This window comes from Sander lucioperca, chromosome 3 (assembly GCF_008315115.2).
Source record: "Sander lucioperca isolate FBNREF2018 chromosome 3, SLUC_FBN_1.2, whole genome shotgun sequence".
In the NCBI taxonomy this organism is placed as follows: domain Eukaryota; kingdom Metazoa; phylum Chordata; class Actinopteri; order Perciformes; family Percidae; genus Sander; species Sander lucioperca.
Window position 1 is genome coordinate 692,751 of NC_050175.1, and position 25,615 is coordinate 718,365.

The 25,615-nt window shown below is 40.3% G+C and overlaps 1 protein-coding gene across 3 annotated transcripts in view; it reads right to left on the bottom strand.

Annotated features, from left to right (window-relative positions):
- phkb (phosphorylase kinase, beta) overlaps positions 1-25,615 on the bottom strand; it is a 128,248-nt gene that overhangs the window by 54,167 nt on the left and 48,466 nt on the right. For all 3 annotated transcript variants that reach the window (XM_031309134.2, XM_031309142.2, XM_031309152.2), the window contains 6 exons: positions 23,980-24,075; positions 21,917-22,114; positions 15,438-15,495; positions 14,403-14,480; positions 12,868-13,026; positions 12,379-12,473 (listed from right to left, as the gene is read on the bottom strand). In XM_031309134.2, coding sequence (XP_031164994.1) covers positions 12,379-12,473; positions 12,868-13,026; positions 14,403-14,480; positions 15,438-15,495; positions 21,917-22,114; positions 23,980-24,075 — 684 coding nt within the window. The remainder of the gene's footprint in view (positions 1-12,378; positions 12,474-12,867; positions 13,027-14,402; positions 14,481-15,437; positions 15,496-21,916; positions 22,115-23,979; positions 24,076-25,615) is intronic.

Here is a 25,615-nt window from a genome sequence, read left to right on the forward strand (position 1 = left end):
GGTTTCAGAAGCCATTCCTCCATCACAAAAGGATTCCAGCACGTGACAACGATGTCAATGTAATGTGTAATATGATGTTTTACACTTGGGATGGTAGTAACAGTCAAGTTCAGGCCAGCCGTTTTGTTTTAGGTTGCAGTTAGGTTCAGTTAATAAAAAGATTTCAGGTGTGGAGCAACAGCAGCGTGTGTGTTCTTCAGCAGACACATCTCCTAAATAGTAAAGAGTTGTTTTGCCAACATGTTTTTGTGCAATTAAGCATATTGCATATAACTTTTGCAGTTCATTTAGAAGTAGTCACAGATGTTTTGGGGCTGCTCTTTTCTCCTTTGAATGACTGTACTACTGCACGCTATCTTAGATCTGCATTTCCTCAATAGAGTATGTTTGCAGCAGGAAAAACATCTGTCACCCTCCCTCCTACATTCTCTGTCTCATGCTGTCTCTAGCTACTTGCTTACAAACAAGACACGTCTGTATGTTAAGACAATTGAAATGCATCATCAAATGTTCCATTTAAGTTATAACTAATTAATAAATAGAGAGGCGAGTGAAGAGGCACTCTAAAGGGTGAAGTAAAAAGGTATCGTAAAAGCTTTATTTAGTCAGGCATATTCATGCTTTAAAATGCTACATTACACCTGGCACCGTACACTCCAAGTTAACTTGATATCATGAAATGAGCACAGGTACAAAGAAACAGGTTATTACAGTTATTAAGATATTAAAAATAATGGCTATATACTGTATAGGGAGGCATGCAGCCCTCACATATACATTCATACTGTACTCTACACTACATTACTTATATGTCACAGGATCTGTGTAGTGAAGTGTTTTAATCGTAAAGAGCAAGCACCTTAAGGTTCCTTGGATGTGCGCATGTGAAACTGACTGAGTACATATGCCAGTAACCGTTTAGTCAAAGCTGTGGTAGGCACTTTATTTTTGGCGTCGGCAAAACGTCCATACTAATCTTTCAGCATATTGTAATTCAAGTGGTCTGATAGAAAACGAGACTTCTGCACCTCCTATTGGTTCTGTATTCAGGCTTTAGACGGGAGACTTTGGCCAATGACAGGTCATTCCAGCGAGAGAAGGGAGTTAAACGTGTATGCACGTGAACAGAGAGAGGAAGAACTGCAGGAAGAGGTCTTACTCTAATTCAAATCCTGCCGTTTCTCTGCTTTCTACCCACTGCAGGCAAATCATTTGCATTTTCAGGCTTAAATACCCAGAGACCACCATCATTTCTCAATCTTTTGTGTGCTGTCACAATTATTGGGTTTAAAGCAGAGCTAGTGAGTGCAGGTGTGAGTACTGAGAACAGACCCCCCCCACCCTCATTGTGAAGCTTGGGCTTGTACACTGTCAGCAGTAACCATTAACAAGCAGATAATAGAAGCCAAGATGCCTCCTCTCAGGACACCTGGCTCCAAACATACTCCCATACTCATGTAACGCTCCAAACCCAGCGCAGGAGGGGTTGATATACCTAAATGTACGAGGGATGTGACAGCCTTTTGTTCAAGTGAGGCTTTGGATGAATTGTGCACAGCAGGTTCAAATATTTGATCTTTACTCGGGTGTTTTTGTCATCCTCCCTGAGGTTGTGTATTCAGGCAGCTTGCTTCCCTTTTGTTTCTGTGCAATACGTCAGCCGTAAATAGGAAGACACAGTACTGTACGCCAGAGCTGGCTAACAACACTGACAGTGAGGCAAAGAAACAGGAGAGGCCAAACCTATCAGACACCACTAAATGGGGCCCTGGCACAGAGAACAGCTTGTAAGACAGAAGAACAAGCAGAGGTGTATCTGAGAAGGACACATACACACACGCACACGCGCGCGCACACACACACACACACACACACACACACACACACACACACACACACACACACACACACACACACACACACACACACACACACACACACACACACACACAACCTTTGAGAGTTCACTATGTGCATGTATTGGTATGAGTGTGTCAAGAGTTAATGCATGCAAAGTGTGTGAGTGTGTCTGAGTGATGTCCATTTCCCTGCAGGTTAAGGTCATGAGCCATCTCTTCAGGGCTTTTACTGTCACAGACCGCTGGGCTCGACATTTCCTGCCCGGCACCAGGCCATTTGGCAAACAGCAGGGTTTAGCACACTCTCAATCTGTGTGTGTGTGTGTGTGTGTGTGTGTGTGTGTGTGTGTGTGTGTGTGTGTGTGTGTGAAGCAGAGGATACAGAAGGTAGTTAGCGTGAATATGTGGGATTTTGTTTGTAGGGTTTGTGGAGGACGTGCATGTAAGTTTGAAAATGCAGTGTAATTGTATGAGTGTGTGTGTGTGTGTGTGTGTGTGTGTGTGTGTGTGTGTGTGTGTGTGTGTGTGTGCGTGTGTGTGTGTGTGTATTTGGGTCAGAAGTAATCTAACGTCTATCTGTTCCATGCTGCTCATGGTGTCCCTTTGCTCTTCAGAAAGGGACAGTCTACAGATTATTCAATGGTGTCCTGTCACTAAACTGTAATCTGTGTTCTGCTGTTTGAATCTAGAGCCATATGCACATTTCACTTATCTTAACATGTGTCTGCACCCTATGATCTCTCCACACAGCCACTGACAGCTTCTTCAGTAACAAGACTATCTGTCAAAGAGATACTGGTGGTGATGACAACGCCACACAGTCTGTCCATTTATTGACATAGAAAAACAAGCTGTAAAACACTCTTCTCGATCTAAACTGCCTGTACATACCACTCGATAAACACATCAACTTTTAAAGCAAACTGACCGAAAAAACATTGTACACAGCAGGAGGAATCCAGGTTCCCTCTCCACCCCCAGCTGTGCTCATACAATAATCATCCAGATAACAAATTCATACAGTCAGCTATAAAATGTTGTTTATGTCCTGAGTCAGAAACAAAATGTCTCTTATGTGATGTTTTTTTTACATTACATCTACTACTAACCAACAGTTTGTCAGCCTATAGCCAGTTTATGCGATCTAGACTTGCTGTGTTTTTATACAGGGTGATAATAACTTCCCTGGAACAAGCCTCTGCTTAAAGAAAAATGATGTGCTCTATATTTTTGGTTTATTTGAAATAGAAGAACTAGGTAGTGAGCAAACCATTATATCCCAATAAGGTCCAGCTGCCTACAGTGCCTTCAGGTAACTGTGTGTCAGCCTAAACATTTGTTAGAGTAGACAAACAAGTATGTCGAGTTCTTAAAGCCCCTGAAAATCGGACTTCAAATATGAAGTATTTCTCTATAACATTAAATATTCATGGATTAAATAAGCAACAAACACGAAAACACAACACTCAACAGCTCAGCTATTCTGCTTCATTAGGACTGTGTGGGTGTGGTTTGATCAGATTTGAGTGACAGTGACCAAACTACCCACCAGCTGTTGTCAGATTCTAATTCAAATTTTTTGATTGGTCCATAAAAGAATGTCACCTCACCTTTAACTCCCATTGGAGGAGATGAGACTCTATCTGAGTCCCGTCCACTTCAAACCAGTGAGAAGCTGAAAAATGAAATGTTTGGGACAAACATCTGTGTTAAATATAAAGAATGAAATGGGTTCATCTCTCTCTTTCTTCCTCCCTACCCCTGTATATTTCAGCCTTACTCCCTCTCCTTTCTAACCTCCCTTGGTCCCCCTTTTCTCCCTCCTTCCACCCCACCTTTAGGGAGGGATGTTTGTTCCCAACACCGCGCTATCAAATTGTGGGCCTCTCATGACCCACGCCTTATCTCTGATTGATGACTGACAGCTCTCGCAGTCAAATGCAACTTTTCCATTAACCTTGTTCTAACATGGTGCGAGATGTGTGTCTGTGTGCGTATGTGTATGTGTATGTGTGTATGTGTGTGTGTGTGTGTGTGTGTGTGTGTGTGTGTGTGTGTGTGTGTGTGTGTGTGTGTGTGTGTGTGTGCGTGCGTGCAAATACAAGAGAAATCTAACGGAAGCCAAAGGTTCCTACAGAGTATTACAATAACAGAGGTGAGTGCTATGCTGCTTCGTTTTAAAAGCTGTGCTATTCTTGCATGTGCTTCAGTGCTGTATGTGGGTGTATGTGGGTTGTTGAATTCACAAAAAAATAGAACAGAATTCAAAGAGACCGATAGAGAAAAATAGCGTGAAAGGAGACACACTAAGAATATGTGACACTGAGCAAATGCCTGAATAGCTGAGTAGATTGAGGCCATACCATTAAAAGCAAGTGTGTGATATAAGCAACATAACCAACTAATTCACTTTAACAGCCATTCATGACTTCTCAGATCCCCCAGTTGCTACGCCCGCTGTGTATTATTGCATGTTCATCAGCGGGACGTCACGCCATGCTCCCCGGGGTGCATTTGATCTGACTCACCCTCACAGCCCTGGGAGCGTGCTGTCTCTCATGCACAAAAACCCAACACACTCGACCACTGCAGTTTGGTAGCTGCTAAATATATTAAGGAAAGCTGCCTTTGTCCACAGGGTCAAGCTTAAAAAATTATCCACTTGCAACTATTATTAGAGTACAGAGGTGCCAGCAGCACTGTAGCAATACACTTTTGCTGATTTTTCACCATTTGCCACGTGGCTTACATACATATTTATTTATTATTATTTATTTTATAGCTTCATATTCTATTTAACAGGCTTGCAGGTCATTAAGTTAGAAAAAAAGGTTTATGCACACCATGCTCCACTACTCATTAAAGTTGCATTAACGCCCCATTCACCAACTAAATAACTTCCAAATGCTAGTTGTTCGAGGCAAAACCACATTCCCTCCACGCTGAGGTGCACACATGATGCAAATTTAATGCATGGTTCCTTACCTATGTACAATGTCAGGATATGTGCTGTATAATCATTTTTAAATATAGACTGGCTGCATAAAATTGATGCTGCGTTGTGCAGATTGTTAATACATACTTCTCAGGCACGTGCAAGAATATAAAGTGTTGCACTTCTTCTGCAGGCCATTGCAGGGGTTTGGAGTCACAGCGGGCTTTGTTAGGGATTAAAATGAGACAATAAAACACCTATATAACTGCAAGAAAAATCACATATTTTAGTAAGAAAGTGAAATTGATTATTCACATTCAGGGGTAAAACATTTAAGAGTACAGTCCTAAACATCTCTTACTGCAACTTATACTCAATGCTAAATGTAGCGGTGTAACATACTGCTGTTTAAAATTGGATCTGTTGAAATGGAGTATTTTAGATATTTTGTATGGCATGGACCATTTTTATGGCATGAAGAGGTATTCATTGGTTATATGAGGGAGGGCAACCTCGCCAGCTCCTCTGAAACACATATCTCTCAGAGCTGACGTCAAGTTGCCTGGAGATGACCTTATACAAGCTTATATATGTGGAACCAAATAGTACAACAGTGCAGGCTATTCATCGGTTTAATATTACAGAGCATCTTGTTGTCTCCAGCTGTGGAATGAATGGATGCAGGGACTTTAAGTGGTAGCATGACATTTGGATGGAATGGAACGATGAATAATACACAAGCACACAAACACACATGCATACTTATACATACTGCATACAACTGCACCCACAGAAACACACGCCGCTCTCATATACAGCACACATACAAGCAGAGAGAATGATATGTAATGATGGGTGCATGCACACTGATTACACATACATGTTGTTTTTTTGGATACAAAAACTGGAAAGCAAATTTCACGCATACATAGAGGAAGAAAGAGGAGCGTACAAATCAAGCCTTAACTGCATGTGAAAGCTCAGCATGCCCATGTGCCTTTCCTGCCCGCAGACTAAACACTGGACGCCAATGATGCAGAGGCAACAAGACAGCTGCCCACACACACACACACACACACACACACACACACACACACACACACACACACACACACACACACACACACACAGCATTTCTTGCTTGAAAGATACCTCCTTTTTTTCCCCCTTTGCTTTTCTTTTCCTCTCCCTCATTCTTTCTCTGCCAATCTCAAGCTTGTGTCTAGCTGAAACAGAAAATGTGAGAGCAAACAAGATACAATAAAAATAGAGATAAAAAGAAGGAAGAAAAAAAGACTGGGAGCCAGGGAGACATGGTATAAAGCAACGAGAAAAAAGAAATGAGAGGTGAGAGAAGCAGCGGAGGATAGCAGGAATAAAGAATTAAGTCTGCAATTTGTGTGGCCGATTGACCCTGCAAGGCTCTCAGCTCAGCACCAGCCACATGACTAAACAACCACATCTAATGTCTCCTTGCTAGAGGGCAAGATACAGGTACGCACTGAAACTGAAAGTCTGTTGATTTCCTGCATTCACAGGAAAATCAAAAAACGCTTCACAGCAGCTTTCAGGTGGCACTGCTTGAAAAACTCGGTCTGGCAATGGAAAGTGATTTCTCTGATTGACTGAATTCTAAAAGACAGAAAAGACAAACACCTGCAACACCTGTATGTGAAAGATCATCGTACCTACATAGTGAATAACTTCCATCACATCAACTCATTTCCTCATCATGACTTGTTAAACAGCATGCACAGCACACACTACAAAAGGTTTTTGTGTGTGTATGTTGGTAATGATGAAATGCTTGGCTGTAAAACATACATTCAAATGTATCACCCAGCAGCAGGCAGCCGTTTTTAAAACCCCCACTGTACAGTACCTGTTCAACCTCAATGACAGACAGACAGTTGAAGTAGTGGATAATGGTAATGGAAATAGTGGAGCATTTAACAGCAAAAGAGCCAGATATTTCAAGAGTTGGTAGAGATAAAAAAACAGAGCTAAACAGAGAGTAAATATCAGACTTACATTCACCAGGTGGGCACAAACATGACTCCAAATGAATGCTAACGTTGCATGTAACTGCTAGATGTAGAGATGAGCAAATCTTTGCTAAAAAGTTCAGTAACAACAAAGATAATTGTTTTGTTCATAACTTGTTTCTGCAGATGTAGCCCTTGTGTTGTCTTCCCATCGACCAACAAGCAACTTTTTGTTTTTCTGGGTCAAAATTTAAAATTAAAACTTTTTGGTCAACATTTTGGTCGTCTTTTTCTAAACTTTTGTCGCTTTCCCCCCCAATGTTTTTGGCACGTTTTTCAGCCTTTTTTTTCACTTTTATCCAAGTTTTTTCAACGTTCTTTCATCTTCTTTTTTTTCAAATGCCAAAATATTTTGTTGAAAGAAACCCACATTTGTGATATAGAAACTATTTGAAAATGGGTCAAATTTGAGCAAGACCAGTAAGAGTCCATTAACACATCATCATGGCTTAGTTTGGACTGGATATAAAAGGCGGATTTTTCTTTTTATGATACCAAAATAACCACAGAGTCAAGCTAATTAAAATAAATAGGGATATATATAGGAATATCTTTTTTTCTATTTTTATTAATTGTGACAAGGTACAGTGGATATTTTGGTCCCACTCAGGTTTACGCACCTGGGTTGCCATCATGCTTTGGGGAGATGTAGAAAGTATAATGTTGCCAGGATGACGAGTTAGCTGTAGTCTATGGATGTATAATAAGAAGTGAAAGATGGCGGCCACTCAACTGAATGAAAACAGTTTGCTGTGCGCATAGTCAAACACCTTTTCTAGCTTCTGGGATTGCTTCTGCATTGCTACGGTAGCATTTACCTTGATGCCCCAGTGGGTGGGCTGGATTCATCATCTGCCTCCCACCTACACACTGTGTCCACTGATGAAACTGAGCGCACCCAGTTAGCCTTCACAGATTGCATTAACTTCAGTAACAAGTTGTCAGCTCTACAATAACCTCATCATCAAGTTGTGTGGACTGCACAACTTGCTTAATTCACTTTTCAAATGGCCATGAAAAGACTATTATCACATTATCACTGTGACAGCAAACCACCGGGCTTTCCATTTTATTTATTTTTTGTTTTGTATGAAGGTGCATTTATTTGGACCGCATATGGCTGAAAACATCAAACTAAATGCGATAGCCTTTTGTTAATGGGCTGCACGCAGAGCGGTGCCTGCTACCATCAGAGGCCGGGCTCACAACAGCTGTCACGCTGCCTACTAATCCAGATTCAACAAAGTGCCATTGTGATAAAAGTAATCTCAACAAAATATGCAGCCTACCTGAGGGGAGTCAAGCTCGGCTCACACTGCATACTAGTTTAGAAGTTGAATTCATAAAAGCAATGCTGGCAGCACAAAGGAGCTGAATGTATTCATTCTGTTTACCAGAGAAATATCACACCGCACCTGCTAATTCAAGTAAGATGATGCTGATGGGCTGATATTCTATTAACTATCACAACATATAAGTTGCTATCTGTTTGATACCAATTGAAGATGTAAACAACGTGTAATCCAAAACGCACAGATCCTATTTGGATGAATGCTAAATCTGTTCTTTAGCCCTTCAGCAACCCAAATGATTTAAACCAGGGATTTCCAACCAAGGGTACTTCTGGTCACTAGTTGCCAGGGGGTATGTGGAAGGATTGACTAATTTGGTGCAAAAGAAGTTAAGTTGTAATTGAAAAATATATCCATGTATTGAGTACTACCACAACTTGTGTGAGTGTGTGAAAACTACTTAGAAAGAGAGTAGAAATAGTTCGCTAAAAGTAATGAATAAATGGCTGAAATGATTAACTAGCCTAAAGCAATGGGCAAAAAAGCTAAACATTATTAGCTAAAAATAATGAATAAACGGTTAAAATAGTTAGCTAAAAGTATTGAATAAATGGCTGAAATAGATCGCTAAAGTAGTGGATTAACAGCTGGAACAGTAAACAGATTAATCAAAAAGAAATTGATGAATGAAATTAATGAAATGGCTAATAGTCATCGAAAATCAGTTAAAATGTTTAGCTGAAAGCATGTATATATAAATGGTTGAAATAACTAGCTCAAAGAATGGATAAAGGTTGAAATAGTTAGCTAACAGTAATGGATAAATGGTTGAAACATGAAACAGGCCTAAACATTGACAGTTTAATTGTATAAACAAAATATTGGAACATCCACTAATTATATATCTTTCTATAATTAGTAGTTAAATAGTATCCAGTATAAAATCCATTTAAATGAACACATCTGGAACATGATGGTTGGTGAGGATGTAGGGGTGTTTACTTCAGTTTATCAGACAGGGGAGGTACAAGGTTGGTACAACCATTGAACTGGTGCAAGAGACCTGCTGCAGCATTCAATGGCTGTATGGGGAAATGGAGATGACATCCTGATATTTGCCTTGTATAAGTATATTGTTTTTCTAAAATTTCCCTCGGGATGAATAAAGTATCTATCTATCTAAATCTTCTTTTAGAAAATGTCAGCACAGAGAAAGACAAGATGAGAAATGGCTTTACACAGATGGTAAATGTCAATTCAAAATCCTAGCCAGGAACGGCGTTGGCCTTCCTTGTATTAAAGGATATTAGTATGTCCTGGAGAGTTAAATAATAACATTTGTACCACCTCTTGAGGCAAATATTCATCTCTCTTATTCTGGCTCTCCGCAGAGTTTTCCTATAGGCTGATGTGCTCTCTTCTATCTCTTATGTTTCTCTCTCTCTGTCTTTGTACTTCCCGCTGATCTTTCCCCCTGCAACCTATTTGATTCAGTCTGGCATTCATAACACTGCACCTCTGCGGACCTATCCTCTCTTGTGTGTCCTGTTCTACTGCAGCAACATCCTATCAGCCGAGCTACAAAAAAAACAAAGTTCAACATACAGGCGCAGAATGGGACTTATCAATCCACATTGTACAGCAAAGAGAATGAACATCAGGCCATTGTATACGTATCACTACCCTTCATCTGTGTGATCCTCAGAGCTGTCTCAGATATGGATTAAACCTGGGCCATTCAGAGAGGCAGTTCATAGAGCAAATTGACTGGGTTTAATCCCTGTCTGCAAGACTGGCCCCGGGCAAGGTAAAAAAAGGGTGGTTTTGATGGATGAATTGTAATTAAAATGCTAGCACACACAAATAACACAACAAAGTGGTAAGCAGGACTGAGTGGTGGGAATTTAGTGGACGTTTGTGGAGTTATAGTTGTGCGTTAAGGGGTTACTGCATAGCTTTAAAAGCCAACGCACATTGCTGCTGTTGCTACGCCAGAGTGTGCCTCTTGAAATATGTAGTCTCGCTTTGCAAGACCCTCCTCCAAAGGGTCTGGCTACTCCGCATAGCATTCTGGGATGGGAGGAAAACGTGCTCTGGTTTATTGGCATTTCTTTAAACCAATCAGAATCGTCATGGGCGGTGCTAAGCTCTGCACAGAGCCGCTGCAAGATAGTCGTGTGAGAGAAAACTCAGATTGGACAGATAGTCTAGCTAGCTGTCTGGATTTACCCTGCAGAGATCTGAGGAGCAGTTAACCATAGTCCTCAGAAAACATCAAGGAAAGTTGAAGTGTTTTTTTAAGATTCTTTTTTGGGATTTTCCGCCTTTAAATGTTGACAGGACAGCTAGGTGAGAAAGGGAAGAGAGAGGGGGAAGACATGCAGGAAATCGTCACAGGTCGGATTCAAACCCTGGACCTCTGCGTCGAGGCATAAACCTCCCAGTATATGTGCACCTGCTCTACCCACTGAGCAACCCGGCCACGTGGCTCAGTAATCTTCTCCTTTTTAGTAACACACGTCTAGCAAAGTCATCTCCACTCCAATCAGTATGCTCGCCACGAAAGCCGCTCTCTATCCCAGCGACTGAAAGACGGCACAGTGATTGCATGTAGGCTCCTATTCAGTAATGAGACAAAGCATAACACAAGTTACCTCGATGTCACCACAGTTCAAGTACATGTGGAGCTCAAGGTCACTTTATGTCACAAAGTGAATGAAAGACTGTAAGCACCGTTACTGTGGGGAATTATTTTGAAGCTGGATACAGCCTGATTACATACAATACATCAAGTGTTGTGGGGGTGCTATCAATGTGTGACATCTGACACTGAATGATAAATGAAAACACAGTGCCGTTATCTACGGTTGGACTCCTGTTAACCCCTTGCATCAAGAATAAATCCAGCTCGACTGAGTGGACATATGATAAGAGTGATATATGTCCGATGCAGTATATGTTGGCACTTGGCATTAGGGCTGCAACCAACGATTATTTTCATTGTTTCATTATTTTCTCGATTCATTAGTTGTTTGGTCTATAAAATGTCAAATGATGGAAAATGTCAATCAGTTTTTCCCAAAGTCCAAGATGACGTCCAAATGTCTTGTTTTGTCCACAACTCAAATATGTTCAGTTTACTGTCACAGATGAGAGAAGAAACTTGAAAATATTCACATTGTAGAAGCTGGAATCATATAATTTAAAGACTCAAACCGATCAATCGATTATTAAAATAGTTGGCGATTAATTTAATAGTTGACAACTTATCGATAACTGATTAATCTATGCAGCTCTACTTGCCATTAATGCAGTGGCTAGTACTGCTAAACATTCATTTTTTTAATAAGCTTTTTTTTATTGCCGTTTCACTACAACATGCTGTGTTTATAACATGGTTACTGAGACTGCTTAATTCCAATTGGCTGGCCGATATCCATTCATTTCTACACCTTTGATGCAGGTGTTTGTTGTTTTAAATTAATTTACTAGGATTATCTCAAGTAAGCCTAAATTAAAGAACGCCTGACGAGAACAATGCAACAATCCAACTTCAAACCTTTTTTGAGTGAATGTGTTTTAAAACAACTAATGCTAAAGTGAGGAAAGAGGACATCTGCAAAGCTGGTAGACAGAGAACTAGGTGATACACATCACCGCTGGAAAGACAGTCTTCATAATGTTGCGTAGCACAGGATGTAGGGCTATTCTCTAGGGCTAAGCGTGTTCTGTGAAATTTGTCTAAAAGCGTGTGAAGCATTTAAAAAAGTGAATTTTACACAGCCTGGATTTTAAAACTCCTAGCTCAGGCTTATGATTATCCATTACAATTGCGAACGTACAACTAATCTGTTATTACCCCTTATTTGCAGCTCAAAGTTGTCCTCCTTGGTTAGACTACATAAATAACAAGAGGGCAGTCCTTTCGCTGCCCACTCTCTGCCTCTACAGCATTAAGCACTTAGTGCTACATGAATTCTAAAATAAAACAACAGCCAGTCGATTGTTTTTTTATCGTGTGTATGCAGTTATTACCTTAGGCCAAAAGCACTTAAATGCTCTTATAAGTCATATCAACAAGAGGTACAGCTTAACAGGGAGCACTTAAATCCAAAGATCCAAACAGTAGCATGAATGTCCACAGTGCATATGAGTATTCCAGATAATAAGTTGTGAAATAAGTTTTCAATAAGAGTTCAGATTAAAGCCAAGTGATGACAATCAATCACAGTCACGTTACCGCGTACCTGATTGGAGTATCGCATGCTGACGTTGCGCTGATCCTGGTAGGGAACGTACCGGTGGATGGGATCAATATCTTTAGGGCTGATCAGCTCATCCACTAGATTGTGAGCGCACACACACACACACACACACACACACACACACACACAGCAACAGGTGTAAAATAAAAGAAAAAAATCATTTTCTAGTCATTTACACACAATACACACACAATGGATGAGTCAAACTGCATCCTTTGATTTATATCATATTTCAAAATTTTTGATTAGATAATCATGAATAATGAAATGATGAATTTTGACAATTCAGAATGTTTTCTATCATACCACACATAACATGGTATAATACATCTCATAAAATATGACATTTAGGTCATATTAGCTTTGCATTATGTATGAACTTGCAGACTGATATTAGGATGAACAGAATGATTGTGTGTTCAGAGCATCATATCAAAGCACACACACACACAAACACACACAGAGGCATACCCAGCAGCATGGCGATGTTGTAAAGGGCCTGACCACACAGGAAGAACATCCCATCACGGCCAGAGTTGCTAGGGAAACGCTTCTGGCTTCCATGCTTGTTCTGCTCCGCTTCCACAAAGTCAGCCGGTACGTAGTAGTATTTGGGGATCACAGCATGGCCTGGCATGAGAGACGGGGACTGTGAGTGTGAGTGTGAGTGTGTGTGTGTGTGTGTGTGTGTGAGAACCATCTTCACATAGCAACCTAGCAACAATTTCACACAGTAGCGTATGTGTGTAATTTTAAACCAATTTTCTACTGAAGTGGAACATGCATTTCAGCATATACTATGCATGGGTACATGCGTCGACCATTAACATGGGCTCTGTTTAAAGGCTGCATGATGAAAACTCAAGTAAAAAGCTTAATCTCCAACACAGAGATTGGCTGACATGAGCATGATGTAAGACTGAATAATGAAGTGAAATTAAATGACATTTCACACTAATTATATATTTTGGTTACTTCAGGTGTGTAATACCTCTGTATAAATAGCTGGGATACAAAAACGGTGGATGTACCGGCATATGAGAACTACAGCGGCAATCTTTGTACTCCAAAACGTATAATTCTGCTCTACATTTCCCTGAATGTGTGGTCCAATATGAATCTAACGCTGAAAAACACTGACTCAAAGGATGGCACACCGGTAGTATACGCTAGTTGCCCATTCACCGCAGTACAGCAGCATGTCTCCCAGAGCTGTACCCTGCATGTGTCTACCCATCATCAAAACATTGGGAGACCGTGACTCCCGGGAGGTTGTAGGAAACCTGCAGCAGAACACACAATAGCAGCTTCTGACTGCAGCAAATACATTTGTGGGTTTAGACTTTCCTAGACATGGACATTATGGTGAAAGAGAAAAAAAGTACATTTGTGTTATCCATTAAAAGCCAGCTAATTCAGGAGTTTGGTTAATCCACACATCACTAGTAAAAAAGGCACTATGGAGATGTCTAGAGCCAGCTCTGTCTCACGTCTTTATCCTTTCTACAATTATTCCTGATTTATTATGAACGGACCGATAGAAACTCAGCGCTCTTGACATCCCTATCATTGACTGTCTCCCCTCCTAGCAATGGGTGCAGGTGAATATAGAAGCCTGGCTCTTCACTCATGAAGAAAGGCTGAGTTCACTTGAATGTACCGCCCCTGTGAGCCTCGGTCACAGTATGTGGTGTATGAATATGTATGATGTGATTTAATGAGAAAAAGTGTTTCATTGCTTCAGGGAGAGAGAACAGAGGCAGAAGCTCCGAAACGAACCATATTGATGTGCCAAAGTTGGGTGCGTGTATGCATGAGTGTGTGCATTCAGAATTTTCCTGCATCAATTGGTTACTGTATTTGCATGTGTGTGGGTGTGTGTGTGTGTGTGTCTGTGAGAGTGTGTGTGTATGTGTGCATTCTGAATTTTCAGTTATTGCATATGTGTGTGTGTGTGTGTGTGTGTGTGTGTGTGTGTGTGTGTGTGTGTTTATGTGATTGCTCACCTTCATTAGACAGGAAGATGATGGGTTGAAGGAGGTCCTGGTATTCTTTGACCTGAGCTTTATTTCCTCTGAACACCCCTGCAACACGAAAATGCACACACAAATAAACACACGCACGCACGCACGCACGCACAGTACACACACATATCAATGAAACAAATTCATACATAACAGTTGGCTATTTACCCACAGATACTTAGCAAGTTAAGCATTCATATGGAAAAAAAATTATGACAGCCTGATAATGTACGTCCAATATTCTCTCCGCTATAAGATCTGTTTTGCTCTCCACCAACTACTGAGCAAAATATCTCCTGAATGCTTCACTAAGTTCACTAGTTTGTCGCTACCTTACTCTGTCTGTCGTGTGTATGGACAGGTAGTGTACCGTGGATTTATTAGAGCTTATTCACTGTACAAATCTCTATGCTGCGGCTGGAAACACAGCTAATGAGAGCGTGAACCCAAATGGAAAGTCGGGCCATAGACCAAAACAATAAACTGAAAGATGCTAATGTACTCAGTAAAACTGAGTGGAAGAGGAGAGTCGGGTTAGAATTATCTGTGGATTATTGCAGCTTTAAAAGGTAAAGCACTGTTGCGTACTTTATAAATGAATGCATGGCTGAACAGCAATCTGAGTTCTTATTATTTAACTCTTAGTTTTAACTGTTTGGATTAGTTCGAAAGACAATGTATGGTAACAGTTTGAGACGTCTGAGATTTGACATCGGGCCCTAAATCAGATTGTTTATCTGTCCTACAAATATAACTGGAGTATAAACCGACATGAGGGTGATTTAATAATGCTCACATGCACATTATTGTGAAAAAATATACTCCTTCCTTTATTTCTGACCATTCCCCGAGGTTCACATGCATATTTCACACATCACATATTTATTAAAAGTGTTTCTAAGTCCTCTAAAACCTGGCAATGTAATTTCCTGGTAAAAAGCATCAAGTCTGTCTTCTATCTTGCCAATGACCCACTTGAGGCATTACAACAGCAGCTATGGATAGAACAAGGCTTACCGTCAATCATCATGTAGATGAAAAATATGGGAAACTCGCACTCGATTCCATCAAAAAGCTGTAGAGAGACAAGGAGAGGGGTAATTATTGCTTTTCCATTTCAGAAAGAGGAGAGAGGCACAGGGACTTCAAAGCAGCGGATGGCTGAACTTCAGTAGTGCTCATGGAGCCGCATGCCACAGGGAAGATATATAGAAGTCATGACATTGTGAATGACAGAGCACAGAGGAATAACAATGCTTCCCAGCAAGGCCATTTTCTTTCCTTCAAAGTTGCGTCGCTTGTTTTGAGGAAGACATTTGAAGGTTTGAGATGTCAGAAAGTTTACAGTACAGTGACTAATACATGAGGCATACTGAGAGAAAAGTTTGATCAGTGGACTATTTTTAATTAACAGGTAAAGGTTTGGCTGTGGGCCACCATTTCAACAAAACAAATCTGCTGTTATGTTACGAGACCTGAAAGTAGAATACACATTAACAATTTTAATTAAATGCACACACACCTGGGTTATTACTGTACAAACGAACCAAGAGCTGTGGGCATGAAGTCATAGGGACTGATATGGAACTCATTCATTGGACAGTTTCTGTGATGTCAGCCTGCATCATCAGCGGCACTACAGGAACCCACGTGGGAAATCATATTCTGGTGACTGGCAGCAGGTCATGCTACTGCACCTGATCTGTTGATCTTCTCTGGTGTCACAAAGAGCTAACCGCGAAAAAACCTAGGTATATTAGTAGTCAAGACTTTAACTGGTCCTACTTCATAAATAGTAACAAAAATGTAAAAACAGGAGAGAAACAACAATGATATTGCACAGTAAAATATAGAGGTGATAGTTCCTATGTGGCTGCTACTTACTTATTTTTTATAAATGGCTTTAGAAGAAGAAGAAGACGTACTTTATTAATCCCTGAGGGGAAAATTCTATTCTATTCTTTCACTCTGTTGTCATTTTTACACATTACACACACAGGCCCGACATACACACACATGCACAAACAGGACCTATACCCATGCATTCAATGGAGCCCCTTAAATACATGGAGTAGGACACAAGCAACATATATACATATTTATGCAACTCACTTGGTAACCATGTTAACATGTATGCACATCGGCATCAGAAAGTGACAAGGAGTTAAAGCAGAAATGTGTTGCACTTGTGTCCTACTTCATGTATTTTGGCATTTGTGTAGCAAACACACAGAATAATTTATTCATTTATTAAGGTTTTAATTGAATTAGACCTCTCCCTCATAAACACTTTGCGAGCTATGATTGACTGACTTACTGATCGATAGGAATGAGTAACGGATGAGTCTATGTGTGACTGTCTGCTTGTTTTCAGTCGACAGAGCACAGAGAACTAAGAGCCAGCATGTGGCAGAAGCTGGAGTGAATTTAACGGAACAAACACTTGAGTTGACATGAACACCATTGGAATCTTACTCAGCCAGAAATCCTATTATAGATCACACGTGTTTGTGTAGTGTCACACGTATACACAAAACCTTCATTTGGTCACAAGTCACATGAGGAAAATACAGTCAAGTGAATCACAGCCTTATTAATTCCAATAATTCAATCCCATCTTGTTCATGCTCACCTAAAGAGGATCAACACACACACACACACACACACACACACACACACACACACACACACACACACACACTAGACATTTTAGCAGCTCTACATTTACAGGATAACTCTTTTCTTAGTCACCAACTTTGTATAAACACTACAAATCATCAAGATCAAACAAGCTGCAGATTTCTTTAGCCTCTCTAAATTCTACCATTACAACATATGTGTGTGAGTGTGAGTGTGTGTGTGTGTGTGTGTGTGTGTGTGCATTTTAGACCATAAAATGCCACTCGTCCTGACTATCTGTGTCCCTAATCTTTTTCATTAATCTCCACACTGATGGAAGATACAATAGATTACATCTTAATGCAATAACAAATGGCTGGTATGGAGCTGGCACACACTATAATATGTGGGAGCTGCATTCACCATCACCAAGCAGATACTACTGTCTGTAGGCTTAAAATGTGCTTCTTACATAGTTCACGTCGGCACCCTGTGATTATGCAGGTATATGTGGCTTCACACTGTGTGTTCCAGCAGAGATGAGAAGCTATAGTAGCTATCAGGGAGTGAGAGAGGGATGTAAAATGAAAAGAAAAAAACGTGCATAAAGAGATACAGAAGCAGAGGAAGGTTTATGTAGAGGGAGGTGGAGAGAGCTAAGGCAGTCACCCAGTGAGGCCTGTGCTTTTTGGCCTGTTGAGGCTGTAAACAGGCAGGGATCCCTGGTGTTTTGTGCTTGAGCAGCTCGACTGATTGGTAAAACTGTCTATCACATAGGCTGCTGCTCTCTGTCAATGGTAAACAGACAGGGAGCACAGACATCTGCCCTGCTGTGAATTCTCCCTTAAACACCAACAACAACTTCACTCCATGTCTTCTGCAGGGAGACCTGGTCTACCTGTGACTTCTTCTTCTTCAACAGAGAACAGAGATCACACTGTGTCAGACATTTCATTTCTCTGTGTGTGTATGCTTGTGACTCAAAGGTGGATAGTATTTGACTTTTGTGTTATGTACTATGTTTGTAATGTTGTTACACCTGTACGTGCATAATTTCTAACATGGAAAAATGGTAATTCTGCTGTAATATTTACTGCATTTTTAATATTAACACCTGGCACAGTTTCCTCTTATGTAATTGGATTCTTATTACTTGCAGTATTTGTTGATGTGGCAGAAAATATATTACTGTCGGTACATTAGAGGCAAGGCAAATGGCAGCAGGCTCACGAGATAAATTTATTAAACTTAGCTGGCATCGTCTTCCACTACAAATCTGCCTGCCTGCTGGTAGGACTGAGGGCGGGTTGAAGCCTGAAGGAACTAAGGAATTAAAAACTGTTCTTAGCCTCAGAGTCTTTGTATCATATTAGCTGCGGGATTAAAGAAAGCTTGTTGCAAAGTATTCTAAGTGGTTAAGAGTTGGTGCCCCCACGAGTGCCCCCTATGACATATCAAGCAAGCACTCCCAATGTCTATGCATTTTTTGTTTTGCCTTCCTTTCTGCAAATAAAAGAACAGCAATCTCATTTTGTAAAAGTGATATTGTTTCAAACATTTATAGCAGCTGTAAAAGCTGTGAGCAGCAATCTGTCAAGTCCTGCTGAAGTACATTGAAAAGCAGTTTTCTGCCAGCAACAAGGCCTTCAAATCACAACTGAACTGTAGTGTATAGCTATCTTAAAAAACTAATACATATTTTAATGTCTTCTGTAAATGACTTAGTAATATTTTCTTTGTAAAAGGAAATATACAATAGATATAAGTTACACCAGCAATACTTTTGGAAGCAGCAAAACAAGCTGTAAACACAACACTGGCATATCACAAAGTTGATATCGCAAACATGTTAGCAAAAGAGTTGCCTATTTACATTTTACGTAGAGCAACATAAGCATTCTGATATAAAATATGTGGCTCTTTTGCTGCTGGGACGCTGGGAAGAAGCCTCAGAGCCTCCCAATGTATATATCATGTAGCTAAATATGAGTGCAAGGAAAAAGAAATAAAGTGTTCGGTCCCTTGTCACGCCTCCAGTCTGCTGTTTTATTAATATAGTTACACAAAACCATGGATTAAATGAAACATTATCTTTTGGATAGCGCTACATTAAACCTTTACAATTTTCGCTTCTATGAACAGCTTTTCTAAATCTTTTATCACAGAGCTTTGACCAAATTATAATTTGAATAGGAAAGTTAGTTAGTTCTAATAATATAAATTGCTAGTTGAAATAAAGGGAGATAACATTTGGTTTTGTTGGTCATCAGTTATCAGTTATTGTGTACTGAGCCATGCCTACTGAACTCTGGGCCAGATGTACGTACATTTGAGAATGTAGCGTTATCAGCTCCATGGCCAAGAAAGCGCACACTGTGATACTTCAGCTTACGTCGTATTTACCAAACCTTACCAAAAGTTCATCAGGTAATCAGCACCTTTCTCCGCCCACTATACTGTAAATTGCACTGTAGCAAAGCGTTAAGTACTGGTGCTATGATACGGCTGAGTGCAGACTGAGATATTCCCACTGCTGATGTTATGACTGTTTGAAATGATCCTGATGCCAATATTTGTAATGTAGCGAGGAGTTTTACAACTGCTGGAATGGAATGTGAACGCTGAGTCGGAGATTCAATGTCATCTTTGATTTCTTCCAGTAACTGTAATATTGCATGGTTGCTTAATCTGTAACGCTTAATGATTTAGTGTTCACTCAACTGAAAAAGTGTGATCCCTGTGGCAAAAATCTTTTCAGCTCATCTCCTTGGCCTATGTCTTCGTCTTGCTTGGATTACTGCTGTCACTTCACCAGGAGGCATATGCCAGGAAACCCGCATCCTGGTTTACACCTGCTTCTAAGAGGGGGAGAATTTTCATCGCAAAATAGAGGCACGCTGTCACAGGCGTTTTTTGTACATACATGCCCTTGACCCTACTGTGAATGTGTATGTATGACACGGAAAAGCTCAATTTGCCATTTTCAGTTCCCGTGACAGGCAGTCTGCGCTTTTACCTCACTGCGGCCTGTTTATACATACCTTGCCATGCTTTTACGCGCACGTTGCGAAACAAATATGCCTGAAGTGGGCGCAAAAGCATTAGTACATCTGACCCTCAGTGTCCTGTCAGCCTCAATTATACTACTTGAGAGGAGAGGGTGATTTTTTTCAGGGGAACCACCCAAAAGGTACAAAAAGTATAGCCCAAATGATTACAAACTGCCCAAAACAATGTTCACCCACCCATTACAGTAGATGCAAAGCAGTCCAATTGAGCGGAAAACTATCACAATGCACATAGTTATTTTTTCTTTGTTAATATTAAAATATTGATCTGTGCTGTTAAATGTTAAAAGGATAGGAACAGGTTAACCTGGTCCAGACCTAAGAAACACTGCCACCCTCTCAAATAGTGTCTGTTGCTATTATGAAAATCCAGTTACAGAAACCAGGGTGGGTATGGGTGGGATTAAAGTAAAGTGATATTATCAAGTTGTGTCAGAGTCAGCGTCGCCAACTTACATCACTTTGACACTAGAATTGGTGACTTTTGTAGGCCTTTTTGGCCACCTTATTCAACTCAACCTCAAATCTATGAACTCTCTGAATAAAGGAGTAGAGTCCCCCAGTACTCCTCTGTGAATCTGTAGCACAACAATCCAAACCTTAGTCTCAGGTGGCCTCAATGCCTTGTGACATTAAGGGGTGAATGACCCACCCCACAGTAGAACTGTTGACACCTCTTGGATGAGAGGTGAAACATCATCTTCTAGACCAAACACAAACTCCAGTTGCCTCTGACTTCTTGCAGATCACGGATGTTCTCTCCATCTGCCTCTCTGAGCTCATTAAATCTGGGAGGTTAGTTCTGCAGCTAATGCAATGATTTGTTTAGCATTAAAAGTCCTTCCTCTGAATCACTCATCGTATGCTCACTGAGCTCATTCTGAAGAGAATGTACTGCTATTTCGCCGGGATCACGGGGGATTCAGAAAAGGACAATGAATCACCTACATATATATGCATGAGCACACCCACTGACAGGGACTCAATCACACGCACAAACACACTACGATTGGGGGTGAAATACCTGGAGGATTAAAACACTTGAAATGAGAGAGGCTAAGTCAGACAGACTTTTGAACATTATCATGAAAGGATAATACCTTTACAGGCTTAACAATTTCAAAAACTTTTCAAATGTCACACTCAAGCACTTTCAAGTTGCACTATTTCAGGTTTTATGCATTGCCAACCATTGGCACTCTGCCTTTTCCTCTGCAGTAACAAGTGGTTGCCTGAAATAATCTCTAGGTACATATTCAAACATTATATCATTTGACATGCTCTAACTCTAATTGTGATTGAGATACCTTTGTATCTCAGTATGCATGCTGTGTTTTATTTGTTTGTAAGTCTCCATGACCTGAAGTTCAAACGGCTGTCTGTAAAGTTGGTGGTGTAGCAGGTCATTCTCTGTTATGGAAGGAGGGACTGCTTCCTTTCTTGTAGAGTGGAGTTCCCCAGGGATATATCCTGGATCCTTTACTGTTTGTAATGCTCTCTTTGAGCATATTATCCACAGATGTAATATTTATTCCAACTGCTATGCTAATGACACTCAGCTATGTGTCTTGCTAAAACTTGGGAGGATAAGTAACATTTTCTGTATTTCTGTCTGTCTGATATGATAACATGCTGGAGCACTCTAAACAATCCAGGTCTAATCTGGGCGGCCTATTGTCTAAAATTAAAAGTTGGAGGATTTCACTTAACCATTAAAGAAAAAAATGTAACAATAGAAGGAACAAAGAAAAAGAAAATTGAAAAAAAGAAAAAAGAATGATATCCTTTAAGTATCCCACCAGCACCAACCTTCATTTCAGCAGGTTTGTAGAAGCGGCGATTCTTGTCTTCGTTAGTGGTGCGGTAGCCATCACGGAGGAAACGCTTGAAGCCGTATTTTCCCCGCAGCTTGCGGACAATCTTGTCCAGCGTCTGACTGTAGAGGGCATCGTCATCTACTGCAAACGCAGGATAGCTGATGGTTGGAAGCAAGGCTGCATCTGTGTTCTGCCAGGGAGAAAATATTTAATTTACACAAATAACAAGCCCCAACCACAGTTTTTTTTTGGTTTATCACTGAAATGAAACACTGTTCATATTAGTAATAATATCTATCAAAATAATTGAGGAATTAGAATTAAATCCTATGCTATGTTAAGTATTATTATTATTAAGTGTTAAGAGTCGAAACTGAATGTCGTTTTGCCAGCCCTGTCACCAAAAAATGACGTTCCCATACAACTAAACTGCATTCTCAATTATATTTCAAGAAAAATGTATTCTCTCCTGGATGTTTTTGACGTCACATATCACAAATACGTTTCTAATTAAAGTCTGCCTCGGGAGGAGGTCCTTTTTGGGTGGATGGGTGGGTCAAACTCACCCAGGAGACAGCTGTTTGTGTGAAACTAAAAGTAAAAGCTGAGTTATTTTAACTTATGTATGTAAGTTAACTTACGTAATGTACTTAAATTACATTACATACGTTGGTACTTAACTTACGTACATAACTTACTGTAAGTTACGTAACAAACTAACTTGTTTGAACCAAAACCATGATCTTTTAGTAAACCTAACCAAGTAGTTTTGTTTCAACTTAAAACGTCAACCACTTTGGCGTGTTTAAAACTGTGACTGGTGCCTGTTACTGGTACGAGGATATGTTGAAACAAATGCTTCCCTCAAAACGTCATTAAGAATGCACTTCAGTTGAATGGGAATGCAATTTTTATGAGACAGGGTTGATTTAGCATAGGCTCAATCTTTATGTACTAAAGGGTCATAAATTAGACAGCTGTAGAAGCCTTCTACCATCTTAAGAGTGAAAGCTCCTGGCTGTGAACAGCACACTATAGCAGCCTTATTTATTTATTTATATCAAGGACTGAATTGGAACAATCATTGAGAATTAATATTGTTATCAGGCTTGACAAACTTTTTTAATGGGCATCTAATTCTCTCAATTTATTTTTTGCTTGGTTTACTCTATTAAGCAGTGGGAATCAAAGCTATTAGGCCCCAGCCTCAATGCAAACAGCTATGAATATTTAAGGTTTATTAATAGACGGCAGAGCTTCCAAAAATAAATAACTTGCTTTCCACATGTTGCTCTCTCGCTCCCTACTGCTCTCCATCCTTCCAGCTCCTTAAAGTTAATCTCATACAGCTATAATGTCACTCTAGTCGTCTAATTGCACTCATTTCCTCGGCTATTCTGCCTGAGACAATCAGCACACACAGGGAAAGAGAAAGAGATGTGATCATTTAAGTGTCTGCAAACGGTGGAGTGGAGAGCAGGGAATGGTTTTGCTCTTGCTTTTTTCTCAACGTACCACTTATTTCTTTCACCCCTTCCTTTTTCAGCTTTACCTCCCTCTAGCTCTGCAGCCACCTCTCACTTCCTTCATTTCTTGTCAAGGCTGAATCATCAATAGCACAGGTATGGGCAGTGTAACGGCTGCACCATGATTGACATTTTTCAATAAAAGATATCCACTGACATATTGATGTATGTAGTTTATTAATTCCTTTATTCAGATCCCCATTAGTTGCTAACAATGTAGCAGCTACTATTCCTGCGGTATACATGTTTGATGTGCACAATTAACATTTTTTGAAGTTTTTGGCATATGTTTGGTAGGCATCTATTTTAGTCTTTTTGATTGGTAGAGATTATGCCCACAGCTGCTCCTCTTGTTGCATAAATATGTGCTACTTTGGATATTTTTCTAAAATCTACAACGGCTCAACTAACTAGTTCTGAGACAAAATATGCATTTAACCATCCCCTTTTATATCATCTTATGCTTTATTTTGTAGGTTTTTTCAGTCATTTGTAGGGTGGATTTAGTAGTATAGATAGAGGAACTCACATGTGAGCGAGACTCTCGGGGCAGTAGGGAGCACAGGGTTTGTCTGTTCCTGTTGTGGGCGTCCAGATCCACAAATATCACCGACCAGGAACAGCCCTGCAGAGCAAAACACATCCCAGTCAGAGCTGAACTATTCACCCGTTAGGTTAGGTACAACAGCAGCACACGGTCTCATGTTCTGCATGTGCATGTGCACACCCACAAAAACGCACAAAGATGCACAAGAAGTCCTCAATGGCTAAAACGAATTAAGGCCCACTTTAAAGCCCCCTCCATCACCCCTCACACCTCTGCACATCAAAACACACTCACACACACTTTCGCTGTAAAACCAGGCTGATATTTTTGGTTTGCACATGTTTTTGGAGTAGTGTGGGAGTGCTTGAACAACAGTCGAGAGTCTTCCTTTCACTTCAAAAGTCCCCACGTACAAAACCCACGTGCTGCTACTACAATGGAGTCTGTTCATCCAGGGCACTTAAACAACTCTGGGAGAGAGAGGAGGGGCAGTTTATACTTTTAGTAAAAAACTGGTCCAGTCCACTTCATCCATCCATCCATCAGCAGCACTTACATTAAACCAACTGAGTCACTCCTGCAACCTGCTAAGCAGTTTCTAATGCAAGTCAAATGCATTATGTATGAATATTGCCAGTCTACTTTTTTTTTTTTTTACCTCGAACACAGATCCAGCCAGGGCTTTTAGTCAAATCAGCAAACTTTCCTGTCACAATTTGCATAGTGCAGTGGATTGCTGGCCACCAATGTAGGCAGATGTAAGACAAGTCAGTGAAATTGCCCACTCTTGGTGTCCACATCACCGAGGGTCTGACCTGGGCGCTGCATACTGACTCAGTGGTGAGAAAGGCAAGGCAGAGACTGTTTCACCTCAGACGTTTGAGGTATATTCCTGTTATCCCCTCAAATACTAAGCAGTTTCTACTCCTGCAGCATTGAGAGCGCCCTGATGGGGAACATCACAGCCTGGTATGAAAACAACGCCCAACAGGACCGCAAGGCCCTGCAAGGAGTGGTTCGTTCAGCTGAACATACAATAGGAGGTGCCTTACCCTGCCTAAAGGATATTTACACCAGGCACTGCAGGAAAAAGGCTAGGGGGATTCAAACCTTTTCTGATGTTATAGAAGCAGAGTGTAAGAAAACTGAGCCTGTAAGATGAGTGATTGTGTCTTGGATTTGTGCCCTTTTGACTGTGGTTTCCTTCAGTCGGCTAACATTTTCTTTTTAATAAAAGATTACAGTCCAAACTGTATTGTATGTATATTCAAAAATAATCCAATGGAAAAAAGATTCTTTTTTGCCTTTCTTAGTTGCTTTGGGCACTACAACATAAAAAAATTTAATAAATAAATGTAATAAATTTAAATGAGCCTCTACCAAATGATTGAGATCAACGAGACACCTGATGAAAAACATTTAAAAATAACATTAATATGTATATAAATATTAGAAAATTAAAAAGAATAATGAATTAATGATTATATAAAAATAACAAAAAATAAATTGTAGAAATACATTTGATTTGCGATTTATTTGTTTAAAATAGGGACAGTGCATATTGATGAACATTTTTGTAAATATGCAAGATTATAGCCAGCGGCTAATACATATTTAG